General features: G+C 40.3%; 2 protein-coding genes across 3 annotated transcripts; both read left to right on the top strand.

Annotated features, from left to right (window-relative positions):
- The first annotated feature begins 1,140 nt into the window (after window positions 1-1,140).
- On the top strand, window positions 1,141-6,363 carry LOC112176327 (MND1-interacting protein 1). Of its 2 annotated transcripts, XM_024314189.2 has the most exons (3): window positions 1,141-1,273; window positions 1,393-3,062; window positions 5,646-6,363. In XM_024314189.2, the coding sequence occupies exons 2-3, from the start codon at window positions 1,449-1,451 to the stop codon at window positions 6,162-6,164; spliced, it is 2,133 nt and encodes a 710-aa protein (XP_024169957.1). In that variant the 5' UTR covers window positions 1,141-1,273; window positions 1,393-1,448; the 3' UTR covers window positions 6,165-6,363. The 2 variants fall into 2 exon arrangements, with proteins under 2 accessions (XP_024169957.1, XP_040366421.1); XM_040510487.1 differs by having other exon boundaries at window positions 1,144-3,062.
- Window positions 6,364-11,230: 4,867 nt separating this feature from the next.
- LOC112178736 (aluminum-activated malate transporter 12) lies at window positions 11,231-14,268 on the top strand. Its single transcript, XM_024316940.2, has 6 exons — window positions 11,231-11,711; window positions 11,829-11,969; window positions 12,080-12,352; window positions 12,448-12,572; window positions 12,654-12,797; window positions 13,322-14,268. Exons 1-6 carry the CDS (start codon window positions 11,396-11,398, stop codon window positions 13,946-13,948), a joined length of 1,626 nt encoding a protein of 541 aa, XP_024172708.1. The 5' UTR covers window positions 11,231-11,395; the 3' UTR covers window positions 13,949-14,268.
- The last annotated feature ends 5,480 nt before the right edge of the window (window positions 14,269-19,748 follow it).

The raw sequence follows: 19,748 nt of genomic DNA, 5'->3' as shown, positions 1-19,748 counted from the left end.
TGCATTGTAGACCACCAATACCTATAATTCACGGGTCAATTCACCAACACAAAATGAATCTACTAAAGTGATTGGCTTGGATTTTATGTAACCCCACGTACATAACCCATAAATAGACAATGATTTTAATGTAGTTAAGTTACAAACTATTATTCAAGATTTTTTTACATTCTTATTCAGTTTAGTCAAATAGTGAATCCGTTATACTCATAGAAATAAAATCGGTACATAAGGGCATCTCCAACCCTTTAGTCAAAAGCTAAAGTCATTTGGAAAATTTGACATCCCTAGTGTCATTACTATTCATTCATATTTTGCATCTCCAACTCTCTTTAGTCAAAAGTCATAGCCATTTCATAATTTTAATTATTTTAGATAATAATCTTATATAATATATCGTCGTTTAAAATTTTTTAAGAAATTTTTATTTTATTTTTTCATGTTTTTCTCGTTTAAAACTACATTACTCTATTATTAGCCGTTAAATTTAATTCATCGTATTTTTCTGACTGTCAGATTAGAAATTAAGTAGTTATATATTTATTTTTTAATTTTTGGTATCAATTAATCTTGGCCTTCCATTTTGAATCGAATTCATGAGGAGTAAATCAGAGCCGCTCATTTTGAATAGTGGAAGGTGGGGCCCAGCCTTCTTTCCCTAAGCCATTTTGGCTTTCTACCTTCATTCCTTAGTCATTTTGACTCAAGGTATGACTCAAAAGCCATTTTGACACCCTTTTGATTTGGGTTGGAGATGGTGAAAAAAAAACTCCTTAGTCATTTTAGCTTTTGACTCCATTGTTGGAGATGCCCTAACAAAACTCCAAATTTCCACAACATACTTATCAGTACCCGAACTGTGAAGCCATGTATCTCACCTATCATGTCCCTCCCCTCCTTAGGCTAGCATCGGGCTCCAAAACGCACTCATCAACCCTAGTGTAAAGCTATGATCTCACCCACCACGTAAAAAAAATTTGAGGCAGACGATCAAATGACCATAATACCCTCACTGGCATGTCCTGGCCTTCGGCATTTTGGGCCACGTAATACGTTATGACCGGCCCAAAACCCGGCGGCCCTACCGAGTGGTGTTGTGGGTCCTCTAACACTCAACACCTAACAAAAAACAAAGAAAGAAAGAAGCTCTTGCATGCCCCCTCCCTCCTCCTCTCCTCTTGTTCTTCTTCCTCTTCATCACTTTCACCAACTCTCTCAGACTCCACCGCCACCACCACCACCACCAACCGCCGACGATCGTCGCCGATTCCATGTGAGTACCTTCTCCGATTCCTCATACCTCTAATTTTTCATTTCCCAAAACACCCTCCATCTCCGTCTCTCTCTCTTTTGTTTTCACCATTTTTGATTTCTGCATCTTCTCCGTGACAGCTAGCTGTTTATATATATCTATACATATACACAGAGAGGCAGAGAGAGACACAAGAATGGGTTGCACTGTGAGAGAGAAGCACGTCCGAACGAATCGGAGGATCCGATCCGTGAAAACCGATTTCGAGCATTGCTGCTACGTCGAGAGAGCCTCAATCGCGAAATCGGTGCTCGAATCGGGCCTCAAACCCTTCAATACTCAAAACCCTAATTCGGCCCAGAGGCCCAATTCCGACGAGACCGGCTGGGGCTACTGCACTGAGGACCAATTGGAGGAGCTTCTGTTGAAGAATCTCGAGTTTCTCTACAATGAGGCGATTTCCAAGCTAGTTGCGTTGGGTTACGACGACGACCTCGCCCTCAAAGCCATTTTGAGAAATGGGCACTGCTACGGCGGCATGGATGTCTTGACTAACATCATGCACAACTCGTTGGCTTATTTGAATACTAGTTCCGGGAGTGGTGATGGGAATTCCGAGGATTCGGAGCCGGTTTTTGCTGATTTGAGGCAGTTGGAGGAGTATTCGCTGGCCGGGATGGTGTGTATGTTGCAGCAGGTTAGGCCGAGGTTGAGTAAAGGTGATGCCATGTGGTGTTTGCTAATGAGTGATCTTCATGTGGGGAGGGCGAGTACTATGGAGATTCCGGTGCTTCCTAGCGCGGGGAATGAGGGTAGTGCTGCTGCAGCTAGTAATGTGGAGAGTGGGGGCAATGGGAGCCATTCGGTTGGTGTCATGGCCCCGGCGCTTTGTAGGTTTCATGGCGGGTGGGGTTTTGGCAATGGGGGGAGTTCGGAGTTTCCTGTTCATGGGTTTTTGTCGTATGGTGCTGAGCTGACTTTACAGAGGGATATTGAGTGTCCCAAGAGGTTTAATCTTTCGCCTTCAATGAAGTCGTTGTTGAAGAGGAATGTAGCGATGTTTGCAGCTGGTTTTCGAGCAAACTCCAAACAGTTACATTCGCAACCGCAGGCTTCCCTCAGCAGTTTGACGAGTGGGGATGCGCTGGTTGCATTGGGGGCTGAAGTTGCAGTCCAGCAATCTGAAGAGTCACAGAAGTCAAAGAACCAGGAGGTGGTTAATTCGGTGTTGAGTAAATTTCGTGATTTGAATCTTGATGAGAATTTGGAACTTGTAGGGGAAGATCAAAAGAATGAGGTGATAGTAACTTTACTTCATCAGGTTAAAGAGCTTGAGAAGCAAGTGAAGGAGCGCAAGGAGTGGGCCCACCAGAAGGCTATGCAAGCTGCAAAAAAGCTTAGTCATGATCTGACAGAGCTTAAAATGCTGAGGATGGAAAGAGAGGAGACTCAAAGGTTGAAGAAAGGGAAACAAACTCTTGAGGACACGACCATGAAGAGGCTCTCCGAGATGGAAAATGCTCTAAGAAAGGCTAGTGGTCAAGTGGACCGGGCAAATGCAGCTGTTAGAAGACTTGAAAATGAGAATGCAGAAATTAGAGCAGAGATGGAGGCTTCTAAACTGAGTGCGTCAGAGTCAGTCAACACCTGTTTAGAGGTTGCAAAGAGGGAGAAAAAGTGCCTGAAGAGGCTTTTGGCCTGGGAGAAGCAAAAAGGTAAGTTGCAGGAAGAGATTGGAGAGGAGAAACAGAAGATTTCAGAATGGCAACAACAGTTAGCTCGTATCAAGCAGGATCAGAAAGAAGCTGAGGTTTGTTAAGTTTATTTGCCTTCACTTTGCACTATACATTTATATTGTTAAATAGGTTCATGTTCATGTGATTTTTGATTCACAGGCGTTTATGTGTTTCTTTACATAGATAATGTTGTGTGATTCATATCAAGAACTCTTTGATTAGGACTAAATTTATGTTTTAAATAAATCAGAATATATGGTGAAGGAACCACTTAAAAAAAAATTGAAACTTAACGGAGTCTCACAGTTAATAGAAAAGTGAAACATCGTATATGATTCTGAACAAGCACTTAATTGTACAATGTATAAGCTAGAGCCTAGAGGTTCCTTCTGAAGATAGATTCCTTTTGATGAGAACCAAAGGGGATCACATTGTTCAGGATACACCACAATATGGTTCAATGATCCAAACGAACTAAGTTTAGTATCTCTATCTGAGACATCCCTCTAAAAATCAGCAAAATCAGAAATTGTTTGACCATTTAGTTATCATAATTCATAAATACATGATTACCACCATGCATTTAGTTGGAGTAGTGCATGTCTAATTTGTGGACATAGTTAGGTACGTAAACAGTTTCAGATTTAGTTACCCTCGTAAGGATAATCCTTGAATGTGGAAGCCAACTTTTTTATGGTTTGGATCATTTGCAATGAGGGTTGGGCCCCACATGCATTCCCTTTTGTTACTCATCAAAAGGGATCATTTCTTAGGAATGACCATCTCCTATGCTATAACTTCTTGTCTTCTGAAAAATTAGGATTAGAAAGTTTGGTCTAGATTAGTGGAGAAGTCAAGAATTATAGGATGGTTATCTGTTTGATTTTTTCTCTTTTTCGTAGGTGTGCTACTTCAGTACTTTCAGGTCAGTCTGGAGTGAATGATATAGAGATTGATTAGTGAAGTACTAAAGTATAGTTCTGTGACTGTTAAAAACTGGATATATCATGTAATACAATCATTGCTTACTTGGTTCCTAGGTATTCTTCTCAAAACTTGATTGCTGTGTTGAGTATTGTTCCCTCAAAATATTATTATAATAAACCGTGTACCGTATTCTAGCTACAGGCTGGCTTGCTTATGGCTCATTGCTTACTTGGTTCCTTGGTATTAGTCTCAAAACTTGGTTGCTGGGTTGATTATTGTTTCCTTGAAGATTATTATAAAAGACCGTGTACTGTATTCTAGCTAGAGGCTGGCTTGCTTATGGAGTTATGGCTCATTTTAAATGTCAGCTTCGGTATTGGGGTCTTAATTTTTTGTGAATTTTTACTTGGGATTGCTTTATAATCACCAAAACTCTTATTGTTGCCTATCTGTAGGTGTGGAACTGATTGGAAGTTCTTTCTATCTTTTCTTTGTTTAATGTTCTGAAGTCTTCTTATAGTCAGCTTCAGTTCTGCATCAAAACGACCAAAGTCAATGTCATATGGCTGAGCCAGCAATGCTGGTGACCATGCTTTCAGATGTTACAAATTCCTCGGCCTTTATCGATATCATCCTTTTTAGTCAGACCAACACTAATTGGATAGAGGATGTGACAAATACTGGACGTTACCTGTAGGTTTTTATTTTATTTTATTTTTTTTCAAACTTTATAAGAGAGCATGCTTTTGCTCACTTCTTTTTTTTCTATTATTTTTTTATTTCTTTTTTCTTTTCAGTGGGGTGGGGAGCTTACATAAGGTTCCAGCACAATTATAGTTAGCATCCCCAGTGCCGATTTGAGAGAATATGAAACATATGATGCAAGCAGGAGAAGATGTTCGGTTCAAAAAAAAAAAGTAGGAGAAGATGTCTAATGATTCATAAATAAAAACGGAGATGATATCTAATATTCATAAATAAAAAGTAGAATGTTAAAACAGTTTTTTTTGTAGTTCTTTCTTAGTTTTAGTTCTATGCATTCTTCTTCTTTTCTCGCCTCCTTTTCTCAGACTCTTCCTTCTTCGTCACATGTTCTTCCCTTCTATTTTTTTCTAACAAATTAGAAAACAAAATGTTAGCTGGCCCTGCACTCTACCTGGCCAGATGTTGCTTACCAGAAGTTTGCATTTAAGCAATCTGTTGAATACACTAAGCACTAGTTGGCCCTGGGCTGCCATTCCCATTCTCTATACTGGGAATGATCAGATTACCTCTCATCTCATGTGTCAATTTGAAACTATCCTCTATGTTCTAAAAATGCTAATTATGGCTCCTATCAAAATACTGATTCTGTGTCCCATTTCAATGGAATAAGGACATTCCTGCCAAACCCATTCCAAGAAACCAACATAGTTTGTTACCTCGGACTCGCTGGCTTATTTATTTATTTTGTTATCATTTAATATTTTTCCGATTCTTGCACTAGCATGGCCGTTACATTTTGGACCCAAAAGCTTAGTCTAAGATTTTGCTCGAGGCGCGCCATTACTGTTCTTGCTGCTCATGGGAGTGCTCAAGTCACCGATTAATATTTCCAAGATGTTGTAAAACCCCTTATTTTTCCTTTACCGCATTATTAAATATGTTTTAACACTGCAGTAGTAATTGAGCCTCGTATTCTCCATAACACATACCAATGCTCCATTTTGTTGTCAATCCTTTTGTTACAGGTGAAATGGAAGCAAGAGGTGAAGGCTAAGGAGGCAGCCTTGACACAAGTGGACGAGGAAAGAGTTGCCAAGGAAACAGCTGAGGCTGGTAATAAACGAAAGCTTGAGGCTTTGCGCCTCAAGATAGAAATAGATTTCCAACGTCACAAGGATGATCTCCAAAGACTTGAGCAAGAACTCTCACGTCTAAAATCATCTGCGCAGTCTACCGAATTGCCTCTTCCATCAAATGCTTTGCCAAGAGGAATCTCTGGTGGTGCAAAACCTCAAGGAGAAACAATTGCCAAGCTGCTTCGTGAATTAGATAACCTGGAGAATTCTGCAGAGAAAGAAGTCAGCTGCGATAGAGAATGCATGATATGCATGAAAGATGAAGTGTCTGTTGTTTTCCTGCCCTGTGCTCATCAAGTTCTCTGCGCTAATTGCAATGATGATTATGGCAAGAAAGGTAGAGCTACTTGCCCATGTTGCCGAGCTCCAATTGAACATAGAATTCGTGTTTTTGGTGCAAGTTCTTAGTTCACTTGGAAAGGGGTCTGTCTTCCCTGAGTTGAGACTTTTTCAGGTATACCAAATAATTTACAGTTTCTTATTTCCTTGTTCATTTACGAACTTGCTGAGCACATCAGCAAAATAGATATGTAGTTAAATAAAATGAAAGCTTGTTTGCAGCTTGTGCCTTTTCAATTTGGAATGAAAGGAACTTTTGTTTCTAGGAGTTGCCATTGTCTTTGTTACAGAAATTAGCTTATGGTTCTCCATACACTTACCTAGTTACATTACGAACATCAGTAGTTAGTTACTTTACACGTGCATGTATGTAAAGGAAAATGAATGATGCTTATGATGGCTGTCTGTCAAAGTGGTGCTGAATTATATTGTAGGGGCAGGGCACTATGAGATTCACTGGAATATAGGTTGCAGAACAGTCATGTTCGACATGTGGTGAAATATCTATTAACTTTTCTTTAATAAGAGATGGCAGTGCATTCTAATTTCTAGTAATAAACTCTCTTGAAAGAAGAGGACCCTCAGTTCTGAACTGGGATGCTGAACTAAGTGTATTGTTTTGTGTTTGTTGCTCTGTGATGTAAGTCTGGCCATTGTTATAGATTTACCTATACTAGTACACCAGAGAATCCCCATTCCATTTTAATGAACTTCGCAATGCCACTCATTGAAGTAAAAAAGTAATTGGAAACGTGTTGAAATGAGAGACTTCTCTTTCGACTAAAGCCCTAGCTGACCTCGGAAACTTTTACCTTCCCTAACCTTCCTATCTCTCAACCTCTCTTCTCCTCCTCCTGTTCTAATTCTCACTCTACCCAAATCCAAATTAACCGCGCTCTCCCTTATGGCTTTGTCGAAGATGTGGTCTCTTAACTGGCGGTGGCTCTCGCCATGCATGATGGGGGGAGGCTATACCGATACTGTTCCGAACAAGGGGGGAGGACGCGGATCTTTTTCTGGTGATTAGCCTTGCTTCCTCGGACCCAACAGTGACCGTGTCGCAACACTTCATTGCGGCGGGGTGAGCCAATTTTGGTAACCTTCTTTAAAGGTCACGATTCGAGAACAGGAACAGGTGTTATATGTGCCGTTTCAAGCATCTCACTCCTACAAGCAGAAGGTCCTCACTACGTGACCATGGTTTACAAGAGGGCAATGATGGTGATTGGTGATTATGACGGCCTCAGCGATGTGATGGATGTTCCGTTCAATCGCTTGCCTATTTGGGTCGAGATCCATGGATTGCTGCTCGCTTACACTGCGACGATATGTGCGCAAAAGCTGGGATCTTTTTGGCCGATCAGTTCCTCCACGTGGACAAGCATCACTTGGAGTGGGTGCTGATGGATCTAGAGATTCTAGTCAAACAACATTTTGGTCCTTAAAAACTGATTCGGCTGACTCTTCAGCCAAGAAGAAAAAGTGGCCTCTTCGACCAAAGTTAAACTCACGAGTGCTTTCCTGGTGTAATATGCTGGATGAGGAAACCCATTGTGAGGTTTTGATGTAGTTATGGTAATCACACAATCAAGTTCGACTCATTAATGGCGCGCGTTTTTTTTAAGTTTGCTCTATATTTTATTAGTTTTTTGTGTTTCTCGAGCGGCCAAACATATACAAGTGTAGTACTATGTATGAGTGTGTTAACTATGTATGAGTGTGTTAGAGCATCTCCCACCGTAGGCTATAATCCCATTTATAGTATAAAACATCCTTCCACGGTAAGCTATTTCCTATGGATTAAGAAAAAAATTTGGCCTTCTCAAATTTGCTAAGTCAAATTTGGGCTCAGATTTGGTAAGCCAAATGGTGGGTCCTGCTGACTTTATTTTTTTGTTTATTTAAGAACATGAATTTTACATTTAAGAAAAATCTTTTTTCCTATATACATGGATTATTTATAATGTTACTAAATATTAAAATTACATCATTGTAAATATCTTGTTGAGATAATGAGAACTTTAATATGAGCCTAATATTTGATACGTTTAGAATTTTTAAAATAAATGTGTAATCATTAATTTTATGATATACTTATTTTCATTTAACTAAAACGACTAGTTTTATTGATAGCCTTGTCAAAACCATACTCGAAAATATATTCTGAGCTGGGAATTATAGTCATTTTCAAATTACAGCCGTTGGATGTGATGATATTTGATTTTTGGCTTACGGAATTTGGCCTACGGTGGCAGTACTGCTTTTTGTTGGTAGGACAAAAAAACATATTAGAGGGAATATTCTGTTTTTGGTAGGCTAAAATCATTTGACTTTTAGCCTACCATGGGAGATGCTCTTAGTCCAAAAAAAAAAAAAAAATGTATGAGTGTATGACAGTGTGAAAAACTTACTTTGATGGCCGCCAAGTTCCTTTGTATGGCTATCACATTATCAATGAAACTAGCGTTTCTACTAAAAGAAAATCACATGTTGAAAGGGATAGAGGAATGGGGTCACATGAAAATACAGATCTCTAAAGCCTGGCTAGCTAGCTAACCATCCTGGGATTTTCGTTTATGAATATACATACAATATGCAGCCATCAGGTGTAAACCCACACAAGTTCGATCCTCGCTACCAACAATCTCTCATTTGGTGGGCAATCTAGAAAATGTCCTGCATAATTCCATACCAATGGGCTGGGCTGGGACACTGGCCAGTTTCGTAAGTCCTGTTGGGTTGAGGTCGTAGGTTTGCCCTGACCCTGATAGTGTAGGGAAGCCTCCCTCTTACCTAAACTTTTCTTATCCAAAAAAGAAAAAAAAAAGAGAATGAAGATCCCCGGCATAAAGGCGACAAGCACCCTTTGCCACATTATGATATCAGCACTTCCTGAATCTCCTCCCTGCTTCTCTGAAAATCAAATGATCAAGAAACTGAAAACTTGATTATAAATATCATTACTTCGTCGAAGCTCAAAAATTCTAAAGCATACATCGCCTTGTAGTAGTAATCTAATGCTTGGCAAGCACTACAAGACTTGTGAGTACCTTCCATGTTGAAATCTCAAGTTCTCAACTGATGGTGGTTTTACGAAATTTGAAAAATTCCCAGCCAGTTGATACAAGATGGGCTTCAATTGCATGCTGCTACTTGTTGGTTTTCCATGTTTATATTGAAATATTTGCTAAGCATATTAATTATTTCTTGGGAGGAAGAGAATCACAGGGGCATGCAATGAGTATCAGAATGAATATACACATGCACATGAGGAGTGGGGACTAATGCAATGGCTGTGCATGTTAATTACTGAGAGTATGAGAGAGCATGCATTGAGAATTATTAATGAAATATCAAGATGCAGCTCCATAAAAGAGTCAAATCCATAGATCCATTTCCTGTATCGTAACTATCATCTATCACAAGGTGAATGCAGAATGTGCCTGAGATCTCAATTAAGAACCACACATAATTTTTTATTTTTTTTAGTTTGATGATCCTTCACAAAGTGAATGCAGATAGAGCATGATTTTTTGGTTTTTTTTTTTTTTTTTGACAACTTGCCTCAAACAAACTACAGCACCCGGGAAAACATGCCAAGCTGGCGTGCAGGATTCACATCTCTGTGACATAGTCGGAAACTAAGTTATTTTGGTTAAAATTTTAAAGAAAACTAAGAAATTAGTTACGGAAGGTTCGTATGGACAGTGAGAGAAGGTGCCAAGTGGTGAAACCTCTGCTTCATGTATTGAGAAAAAGTTGAGAATGCACGAGAGGTGTTGACATACACACAAGAAAAATCAAGCTAGCTCCCAGCTGTTTTGAGTACAACAGCTCTGCATATGAAGCATCATTGCATATGCAAACGAGTTGCTTCCATCAATTCATAATGTTAGGTTAACAATATACTCAATCAAAACTAGCTTTACTTCCTTTTGGAGCAAGTTTTCGATATTTCAAGTCATTACTGAATTGGTTGGCTCTCTGTGTGTAGCAAGTCATACAATCCGTGATCTTGAACAGTACGTGCTGCTGCTGCTAGCTGCACCTTTTAATGCTGTCATCTATACCTTTGTTAATTTCCCTTTTCTGTACGTGGTCTCTGGTCAACTCCCTCGCCGTGCACGGTTGACCCGAAAGCCTAATTTTTCTTGCATGTTAACATCGGTAATTAGTCTGGTCCCATAAGATCTACTACCAGTTGCTTGGAGGAAAACAAATTATGTTTGTTTGTTAGAAACGGCTAAACAGTTTTTGGTTCACTTGGATGGAAGTCGAGACGGTACTTAATGCATTTTTTTCTTCTTCCAATTTAGCTGTGTAAACCTTGCTGGGAATTTTGCTTCGAGTAGGCTCCACCTATAGCATCTTTGAGTTAGTCACCTTGACCATTCGCGGGACTCCACCTTGAATAAGCCAAACCTGGCATGGCTTACTATCAATATTGTCTCTACTTGTTCACATTTGGCAAGGAGAGGTGTGAATTTTTATTTTTAGAGGTCTAAGTTTTATTCCATATGTTGTTGCGTTTCTTAACCATGTCAGATTTTTTCACATATTGGCTTTACATCGAGCCCCACAACCCCAGCACTCGTTATACAAGTCATCTGTATGTACTTATAATACATTCCATCATCTGGATGCTAGATTGATTAAATGGAGTTAGATTGCAAGCGTTGTTAAACATGAGGACTAAAATCACAAAATTTCCAATACAATGACTAAATTGAAATCCGAATAAAATTAGGGATAAGTGAATCACTTTTTTTCTGTACCATTTCTAGCCATTTATTGTGTAAACTGACAACCAAACCGAACCAAGAATTAGAAAACAAGTTCTAATTGATCTTTGATTAAAGTAGTAAATACTAAATACCACCTACCCTGCCTCCTCCTATCACGTGTTCACTTGTAGATTATGGTAACCTCTATTCATGGTCTAGGAAGTAGGAAGTAAATATGACAGTTCTAGCGAAATCAGTTTTCTTCACTGTATTGACTCTTGGCACTTACGAAAGCACACCCTCGATCAATTTGTGTTCACTTTTACACATGTGAGGGTAGCAAGTGAGGACTCACCATTATTTCTCACTTTCTAGATCTCCTCCCTATAAAGCAACACTAACTTATTTCACACAAACTTGGAGTTCTCTGCTCAGTGCCACAAAGACTCCCCAGCCAGCCACCCAAACACATTAATAATCACCATCCCATATTATTCATACTTCTGTACAGAATTTCTACAACCATTCTACTTTGTTTTTCCTTCTCATATTTTTTTTGGGGATTTTCCTAGCTCTATGTTTCCCAAAGTTCATGCAGGCATGGATATGGAAATGAACAGCAACATGGATTGTGGGAAAAGCAAAGGCATCATTGGAGAGAAGAGTATGCGAATTCTTGTTGACAAGATGAAAAAATACCCGGTTTCGATTTGGAGGACCATGTGGAAAGTGGGAAGAGATGATCCAAGAAGAGCGATCCATGCTGTGAAAGTTGGTCTGGCTTTGACACTGGTCTCATTGTTGTATCTGTTGCAGCCACTCTTCACTGGGATTGGACAGAATGCCATTTGGGCTGTCATGACTGTTGTTGTTGTGCTGGAGTTCACTGCAGGTTAGTTAATAATTATTTTTTCTAAACTGAGCATAAATTGTTTATTTGAAACATATGATCATGAACATAGCCAATATATGATCACTGAAGGTTTTCCTGTTGTTTGAAAATATGTAGGGGCAACTTTATGCAAAGGACTCAACAGAGGATTGGGGACACTGTTAGCTGGATCTTTGGCATTTTTCATTGAGTATATTGCAACTGAATCTGGTCACATATTTCGAGCAGTTTTCATTGGAGCTGCAGTTTTCCTGATAGGTAAGCTGATGTTAGTTAGTAACATTTCCTAATGCTAAATAAAAACCAACTAAGACTTTCAATGTAATTTCAAATATGATCATTTGCATTATTTTTTGATTTGGCTACAGGAGCTGCAGCAACATACATCAGGTTCATTCCTTATATTAGGAAGAACTATGATTATGGAGTTGTCATATTTCTCTTGACCTTCAATCTGATAACTGTGTCAAGCTACCGTGTTGACAATGTCATGAAAATCGCTCATGATCGCTTCTTCACCATCGCTATAGGCTGTGGTGTCTGCCTCCTTATGAGTCTTCTGGTATTTCCAAATTGGTCAGGAGAAGAGCTACATAGTTCCACTGTCTTCAAGCTTGAAGGCCTAGCTAGATCTATTGAAGGTATAATTGCTTATTATATATTATAATATCACTACATAATTTTATGTCAATATATAACTAGTGCACAAAGTAATTAGTAATTTATGAATTTGTAGCTTGTGTGAATGAGTACTTCAGTGAACAAGATCAAATAGAAGCAAACGAAGACAAATCAACTAAGGATCCGATATATGAAGGTTATAAGGCTGTTTTGGACTCAAAATCTTTTGATGAAACCATGGTAGGTACTTTAGTTTGTTTGAAGTCATTGGTTTCATCAATTTTGTTATATGAAACTTCATCTTTTTGGTGATATGAGCAGGCCTTACATGCAAGTTGGGAACCAAGGCACTCAAGGCACTGTTACAGATTTCCATGGCAGCAATATGTCAAATTGGGAAATGTTCTTCGCCATTTCGGGTACACTATTGTAGCTCTACATGGATGTCTACGAACTGAAATTCAGGTAAGTACACAAACCTATCCATTTAGGACTTAAACAAACTTACTGCAACTAGAATAATATATATATATATATATATATATATATATATATATATTTGTGGTATGTATATGGTAATGCCCCAAAAATGATTCTTAAACTCCTGTACTGGTTAGTGTTTTTTGTTGGTTAATTATTGACTTAATAATTATATGCTAGAAAACACAATAATTAGTTCATAATGAACATGAATATCCTTGATTATCACTTTTATTTGTATAGAAATAAGCCTCCACATGCTGCTTGCTGTGACCGTGACAGATCACAGATATTGGAAAATAGTTTCACATGCAGCTACAAAAAAGGGAATCTCATTTAGGCTTATTTCATTTTTTTGTTAAAGCTAGAGAAGTGAACTAAGGCACGGGTGGAGAGGGCCGAGAACTTATATCTTGTCATGTAACTTCTAGTTCTACAATTACCTATGTGAAATCTATATTTTCAACAGTCATATTCAATATAAATAAGAGGTTAAATTTCTTTTGCAGACCCCAAGATCTGTTAGAGGTCTATTCAAGGACCCCTGCATTAGGCTTGCAGGAGAAGTATCAAAAGGACTACAGGAACTGGCCAACAGCGTTAGGAATCGTCGCCATTGCTCCCCCGAAATACTCTCTGATCATCTCCATGAAGCCTTACAAGACCTCAACACCGCCATAAAGTCACAACCGAGACTTTTCCTAGGCGCAAACAGCAACCAGGCTACCAACATGCTTGCTTTAGCAGCTGCACACGCCACATCCCAAAAGCACGCAAAGTACTCGTCAGGGGGAGGAGGAGTTTCTTTGTCAAGTGTGAAAACCGACAGCTCTGCATTGATGGAATGGAAATCCAAGAGGGAGTCTTCCGAGAGGAAGTTCCTGCGGCCACAGTTGAGCAAAATCGCAATAACTAGCCTCGAGTTCTCAGAAGCACTTCCTTTTGCTGCCTTTGCTGCTTTGCTGGTGGAGACAGTGGCAAAGCTTGACAATGTGATTGAGGAAGTTGAAGAACTGGGAAGGATTGCATGCTTCAAAGAGTATGAACATGGTGATGAGAATATTGTTGTTACTAGTGACAAGCCACAAATAATTGATGTAACTCAAAACCAATTGCCTTCCCATGGTGTTGATTAATAGCAAAATATTAGGCTGCAGGAGTATCCTCATATTGGCAGTGGCTGGCTTATTGTTGAAGTTATGAAACTATTACACACATTTTAGGTGTCTTTAATTTGTAGCAGAGTATATGTTTCATTCATACTAGATGATAATTGAGACCAAATGATAGAAATAAAGCTATTTGTGAAATGTTACAAAGGGATTTTGCTTCTAGAAAAAATTGTTAATGTTGAAGGAAGTCGACATCGTGTGTGCCTCTTCAAACTTGGGTTTTGTCATTAAGTTGTAATAGGAGAAGGTTCTAGATTACCTAGTTAATTCGGATTCTATTACCTTTTATGTAATCTGTAATTCCCTATTTAAAGGGCCCCTATTATCAATGAAAAGACACAATTCTCTACAACACGTTATCAGCACGAGTTCTAACCCTAGCCGAAAAAAAAAAAGAAAAAAAAACCCTAATCCGCCGCAGCTTTCAAGCCTTAGCCGCAAGCTCCCTTGCAGCCTCATGCCGAGCCTGCAGCCTCCTGCCTAAAGCTCCCTTGCAGCACCTGCGGCAAAGCCCCGCAGCCCCTGCAGCAAGTCCTTGCCTGCTGCCTGCAATCCGCACCCCTGCGCTCCTGCCAGCCAACGCTGCCCTTGCAGCACATCTACTGCCTAGCAGCCCTCCGCCCTGCAGCTTCCTACTGCACAGCCCGCGCACCAACCAGCCAACACTGCAACCTGCCTACCGCGCTGCTCCTTACTCGCTGCTACCGCTGCTATTTACTGCTGCCCTAACACGCCTACTCCAACACGCGCGTGTTCTCAAGCCCAAATCATCACGTAAGTTTTTGTAATTAAAGTTGCTGCTTTCTTGTATTTTAAATTCCTTTTATTTTCTACAGAATTTTGGAATATATGAACATGATTTTGAGTATTTAATAAGCGGAATTGTGGGGATTCATGCTTAACTAACTAAGAGCGTTCGTATGACCTAAGAGTGTTCATAATAAACGAACTAAGAGTGTTCATAATTCTCGGACTAAGAGCGTCCGTAAGCATCAAATTGTGACCATATTAAAACATTATTATTTGGTCTAATCCAAAAGATTCTTGGAAATTGATTTCTTGGTAGCATAGCTCGGAAATCTTATTATTTTAGTTTTCGTGGAAGTTTAGCTCCGAAACTAATATATCTTCTCTTCTTATTTTCAGGATGTCGAATGAACCTAGACTCGACTTTCCCATGCTTGACTCAACATGCTCGGATTACCATAGCTGGGTAACCGATATTGAGAACCATCTCACTTCAAAGGGAATATTACCCGTAATCCAGGCACTTAACCCGGATCTTGTGTTCGTACGAACACCTACAAAGCATGCTCAAGCAGTTATCCTGATGCGACGTCATATGGACAAAGCACTCAGATTGGAGTATATGTCGATCAAGGATGCAAGAGAGCTATGGGTAGCGCTAGAAGAGCGCTTTGACAATGTTCAAGATTCCTTCCTCCCTGACTTGAAGGTTCAATGGAACAATCTGCGCTTTGCTGACTTCAAGTCTGTTGCTGAAAATAATTTAGAAGCTCTTCGCCTACAATCCATGTTGAGATTTTGTGGACAACCTGTCACAGAGAAAGAGCTAATTAAGAAAACTCTCTCCTCCTTCCCTGTTTTAGCCATTGTGGTATCAAAGCAATATCGCACTGAGGTCAATGCTGGATGGATCACGAGGTTTCATCAGCCTATCAATATCATATCTGTAGCTGAGAAACATGATAACATACTCATGAGGAATTATAATTCAAGGCCCATTGGAACTAAGAGCGTTCATGAGGCAAATTATAATGCACCCAAAGAGAGGGCGCAAGGAGCGGAGCCCTAAGAATAAGGGACATGAGGGACGTATGGGTCCATATAACATCCCTAACCAGGAAGGAAACCGCAAGTTTGGTGCGGATACACATGGTGGTAATGCCACACGTGGGAGAGGGGGTCGTGGTATCCCTGGCCGTGGTGGTGGTGCCATGGGTCGTGGTGGTGGCACCAACCCCCCTAGGGAACGCCCACAACGTGCACCTCAATTGAAGGGAGGCAACCACAATGATATGTGTCATCGATGTGGATCAAGTGAGCATTAGTTCAAGCAATGCCAGGCAAGCGAGCAACTAGCTGCAAGATACAGGGCATACAAGGACCTGAGGAAGCAAGAAGTATACCTTGTAGAAGAAGAAGAAAATGGTGGAGACGTTAATCTCACCATAGAGGACTTCAAAGCTGAAGATGAAGTGCACAAGGATGCCGCAGACTTTGATTAGATTAGTCCTTTTATTTTCCAAGAATTTTTGTAATGGCAATATGCCTTAGTCAATAAATGACAATTGTATTAACTCTTTCTTATGTGGCACACCCAATAAAATATGATGTCTAGGAAAGTAATTAAGATTATTGGTACTTAAGAGAGCCTCGCTCCACTAACATCTCTCTCTACTTTCCTGGTCATATTTGATTGGAGTTACCAAATGGACTGAGTGACTACAATTTGTTTAAGTTTGATTTTCTTTATTTTGGATTAGACTTTTGGGACCTTTGATGTAATCATTGGCTATTTTTATTAATAAAGTATCGTATTATTATTCAATGTCATAGACATGTTTTAATTCCGAACTTTATTACTTTTCAGTATGTTTCTTGGAGAGTTGGAATGCCTTGTTGATAGTGGCATCACACATACTATATTGCGACACAGGCAATTATTTCTATGGATGATGCGTAGTCGATCTTCAGTGACTACGATGGCTGGACCATCACAATTGATTCATGGTCGAGGACCAGTTCAATTTATGTTGCCAAATGGCACAAGTATTAATGTCACCGAAGCTCTATATGCTCCTAGGGCTGGAAGAACCCTATTGAGTTTTAAAGATATAAGAGCCAATGGTTTTCATGTGGAAACACATTGTGAGAATGGACAAGAGTTCCTTTGCATCACCTCTAATGACTACAGACATAAACGAGTATTAGAGAAATTTATGTGTCGCTCTAGTGGGTTGTATGCAACCACTATTCGAATTATTGAATCCAACCATGTCATGAGAGATGACTTATGGGATTTTGACACATATAGGCTTTGGCATGACCGTTTGGGACATCCAGGTGGTGATATGATGATCCGTATATTAAAGACTTCACACGGACATCCATTTTTCAAAACGAAAAGAAGTCAGAACCGAAATTCGGTCCAAGGTAGGGCTGGCGCCGCCTACCCCCTGCGGCCCAAGAGTGGTATTGACGCCCCTAATTCCCCCTTGGTTCCTTTTTCTACTTCTAAAGTCAATTGTGACTTCGTGGCTCAACCGGATTCTTCCCTGTTTGCTTCTAAAGCCCATCTTTCATTTTGCAAAGCCTGTTCTTTAGCAAAATTAGGATCGTGACCATCCTATGCAAAGGACACTAAGGAAAATATTCCATTCTTACAAAGGATCCAAGGTGATATTTGTGGACCTATTCAACCAACTTACGGACCATTTAGATATTTTATGGTGTTGGTTGATGCATCGACACACTGGTCACATGTCATGCTTTTGTCCACAAGAAATGCTGCATTTGCTAAACTCCTAGCACAAATCATTAAATTAAGGGCTAGGGCTCACAACCCTGATCATCCTATTAAGTCAATTCATCTTGACAATGCTGAAGAGTTTACATCAAAAACGTTTGATGACTATTGCATGTCCATTGGGATTGAGGTTGAACACCCTGTTCCTCACGCTCACACCCAAAATGGTCTCGCAGAAGTTGCCATTAAGAGACTTCAAATGGTTGCTAGAGCATTGGTTATGCGCACCAATCTCCCTGTTTCTGCTTGGGGCTATGCAATATTGCATGCAACTGTGCTCATTCGTCTGAGGCCTACTGCCACTCAACCCCTTTCTGCATCCCAGATGGTTACTGGATATGAGCCTGATGTCTCACACTTACGCATATTTGGGTGTGCAGTTTATGTGCTAATTGCACTGCCACAGTGCACCAAAATGGGTCATCAAAGACGATTAGGCATTTATGTTAGATATGACTCTCCAACCATTATCCGCTACTTAGAACCCTTGACAGGCGATCAATTCACCGCTAGATTTGCGGATTGTCACTTTGATGAGACAGTCTTCCCGTCGTTAGGGGAAGATAAGAACAATAATGTTCAACAGGAACGACAGGAATTGTAGTGGTCTGTCCCCACTTTGTCTCATCTTGATCCTCAAACTGCACAGTTCGAAATTGAAGTGTGGAGAATTCTCGATCTTCAGAACGTAGCAGACTCTATGCCTAATGCGTTTTCTGATATCGCTAAAGTGACAAGATCACATATACCTGCTGCAAACATGCCTGCAAGGATTGATGTCCCTAAAAATCATGGACTGTGCGCCACCACTAATGGTGATGGCAATGTGGCTCAGGCCTGGCTCCCAGCAAGGAAACGTGGGAGGCCCAAAGGTTCGATGGATTCTCGCCCAAGAAAGAAAGCGAGTGTGGCACAAAAAGATCCATTAATCATCGACATAAATAACCCGTCTCATGAAGATATTATGTGACGTCCCGAACCAGAATTCACCGGTTTACTAGTCACTTGGACGGTGAACGTTCTTTACTTTCACTTTTACTATCGTTTTAGTGCTTTTAGTGACCCTAAAAGTTGGCTTTTTGTTCGGGTCAAAATTTGAGAAAATGTTCTTCATGAAAGTTATAGATGACTTTAGACCGAGTCCGTGGACATGTGGTACGTAAAAATCGGAGTTCGTATGCGAAAGTTATAAGCGAAAAGGTAAAGTTACTGTTCATAGTAAGTTTCTATAAAAGGTGGAAACTACTGTGGTAAGTTTCCATTTTTGGAAACTTACCGAGTTTTATCTCTCCTCTCCCCCGATCCTTTCCTCTTCGGCCCGATTTTTCCTCCACCGATTTCTTCCTCCTCCGGCCACCCCACGACGGAATCCAGGCACAGGCAAGTTCGCCTCCTCCTCCTTGTCACACCTGCGGTGGTGTTTTTCGATGACTCGGCCGGAGGAGCTCGGATTTGAGCCGTGAATCTCACTTTAGCAATTTGGAAGTTTCGTCGATTTCCGGCGATTCTGACCGTCTCCGGCCACCAAACCGGGGTTGAAGGTGCGATTTTTGCCAAGGATCATTTTCCCCCTAGCCTTGAGCCACGATTTCTAGTGTAGAGGGAGAATCGATCAAAACCCGATCCTAGGGTTCTTGGATTTTCTGGGTTTTCTTCACCGACCAATTTCGAGCACTTAAAGGTAAAATTGGAATGTGTTGTAGTTGAGAAACTTGTTGGGTCTGTTGTGATGTTGCTGCTGCCAAAATTTGGTGGCCATCGGATGTGGTGGCCGCCGCCACGTGGGCCCCACGCGCCGCCACTGTAGGTGGCGCGTGGAGGCACGTAGGGCAGTTTTCTAACTTCGATTTTTAGCCTATTAAATCCTATAATTGATGTAGAGCTCGTAAATGTGAATTTGGTTGGAATTGAAGAAAAGTTGTGTTGATAATGAAATTTCCGGAATTTAGAATTCCATTACTGATTTACAAGAATCCGACCGTCGGATATCTCACGGTTCTGCCTTGGAACCTTTAAATTAACGAATTGGTATTAGTGGTATAATTTGGGTTGAATCCGAGAAGAAGTGAAGATATGATTATGAGGATTTGATTTTAGGAATCGTATTTAATTGCCGAATCGATATTCACGAATTATAATTGTGTACAGGGCGATATACCGAGTTATTACTCGATGAAGGAACTCGTATGCGTGATCGCCAAAATTGTACTGTGA

Source organism: Rosa chinensis, chromosome 7, assembly GCF_002994745.2.
Source record: "Rosa chinensis cultivar Old Blush chromosome 7, RchiOBHm-V2, whole genome shotgun sequence".
In the NCBI taxonomy this organism is placed as follows: domain Eukaryota; kingdom Viridiplantae; phylum Streptophyta; class Magnoliopsida; order Rosales; family Rosaceae; genus Rosa; species Rosa chinensis.
The sequence above is the reverse complement of the archived record's forward strand: the minus strand, read 5'-3'. Positions and strand labels throughout refer to the sequence as shown.

Coding starts and splice junctions, on each gene's coding strand:
- LOC112178736 (XM_024316940.2), top strand. CDS start 11,396: ATGTTTCCCAAAGTTCATGCAGGCATGGATATGGAAATGAACAGCAAC. Junction 11,712..11,828: donor TGTGCTGGAGTTCACTGCAG/GTTAGTTAATAA, acceptor GAAAATATGTAG/GGGCAACTTTATGCAAAGGA. Junction 11,970..12,079: donor AGCTGCAGTTTTCCTGATAG/GTAAGCTGATGT, acceptor ATTTGGCTACAG/GAGCTGCAGCAACATACATC.
- LOC112176327 (XM_024314189.2), top strand. CDS start 1,449: ATGGGTTGCACTGTGAGAGAGAAGCACGTCCGAACGAATCGGAGGATC. Junction 3,063..5,645: donor AGGATCAGAAAGAAGCTGAG/GTTTGTTAAGTT, acceptor CTTTTGTTACAG/GTGAAATGGAAGCAAGAGGT.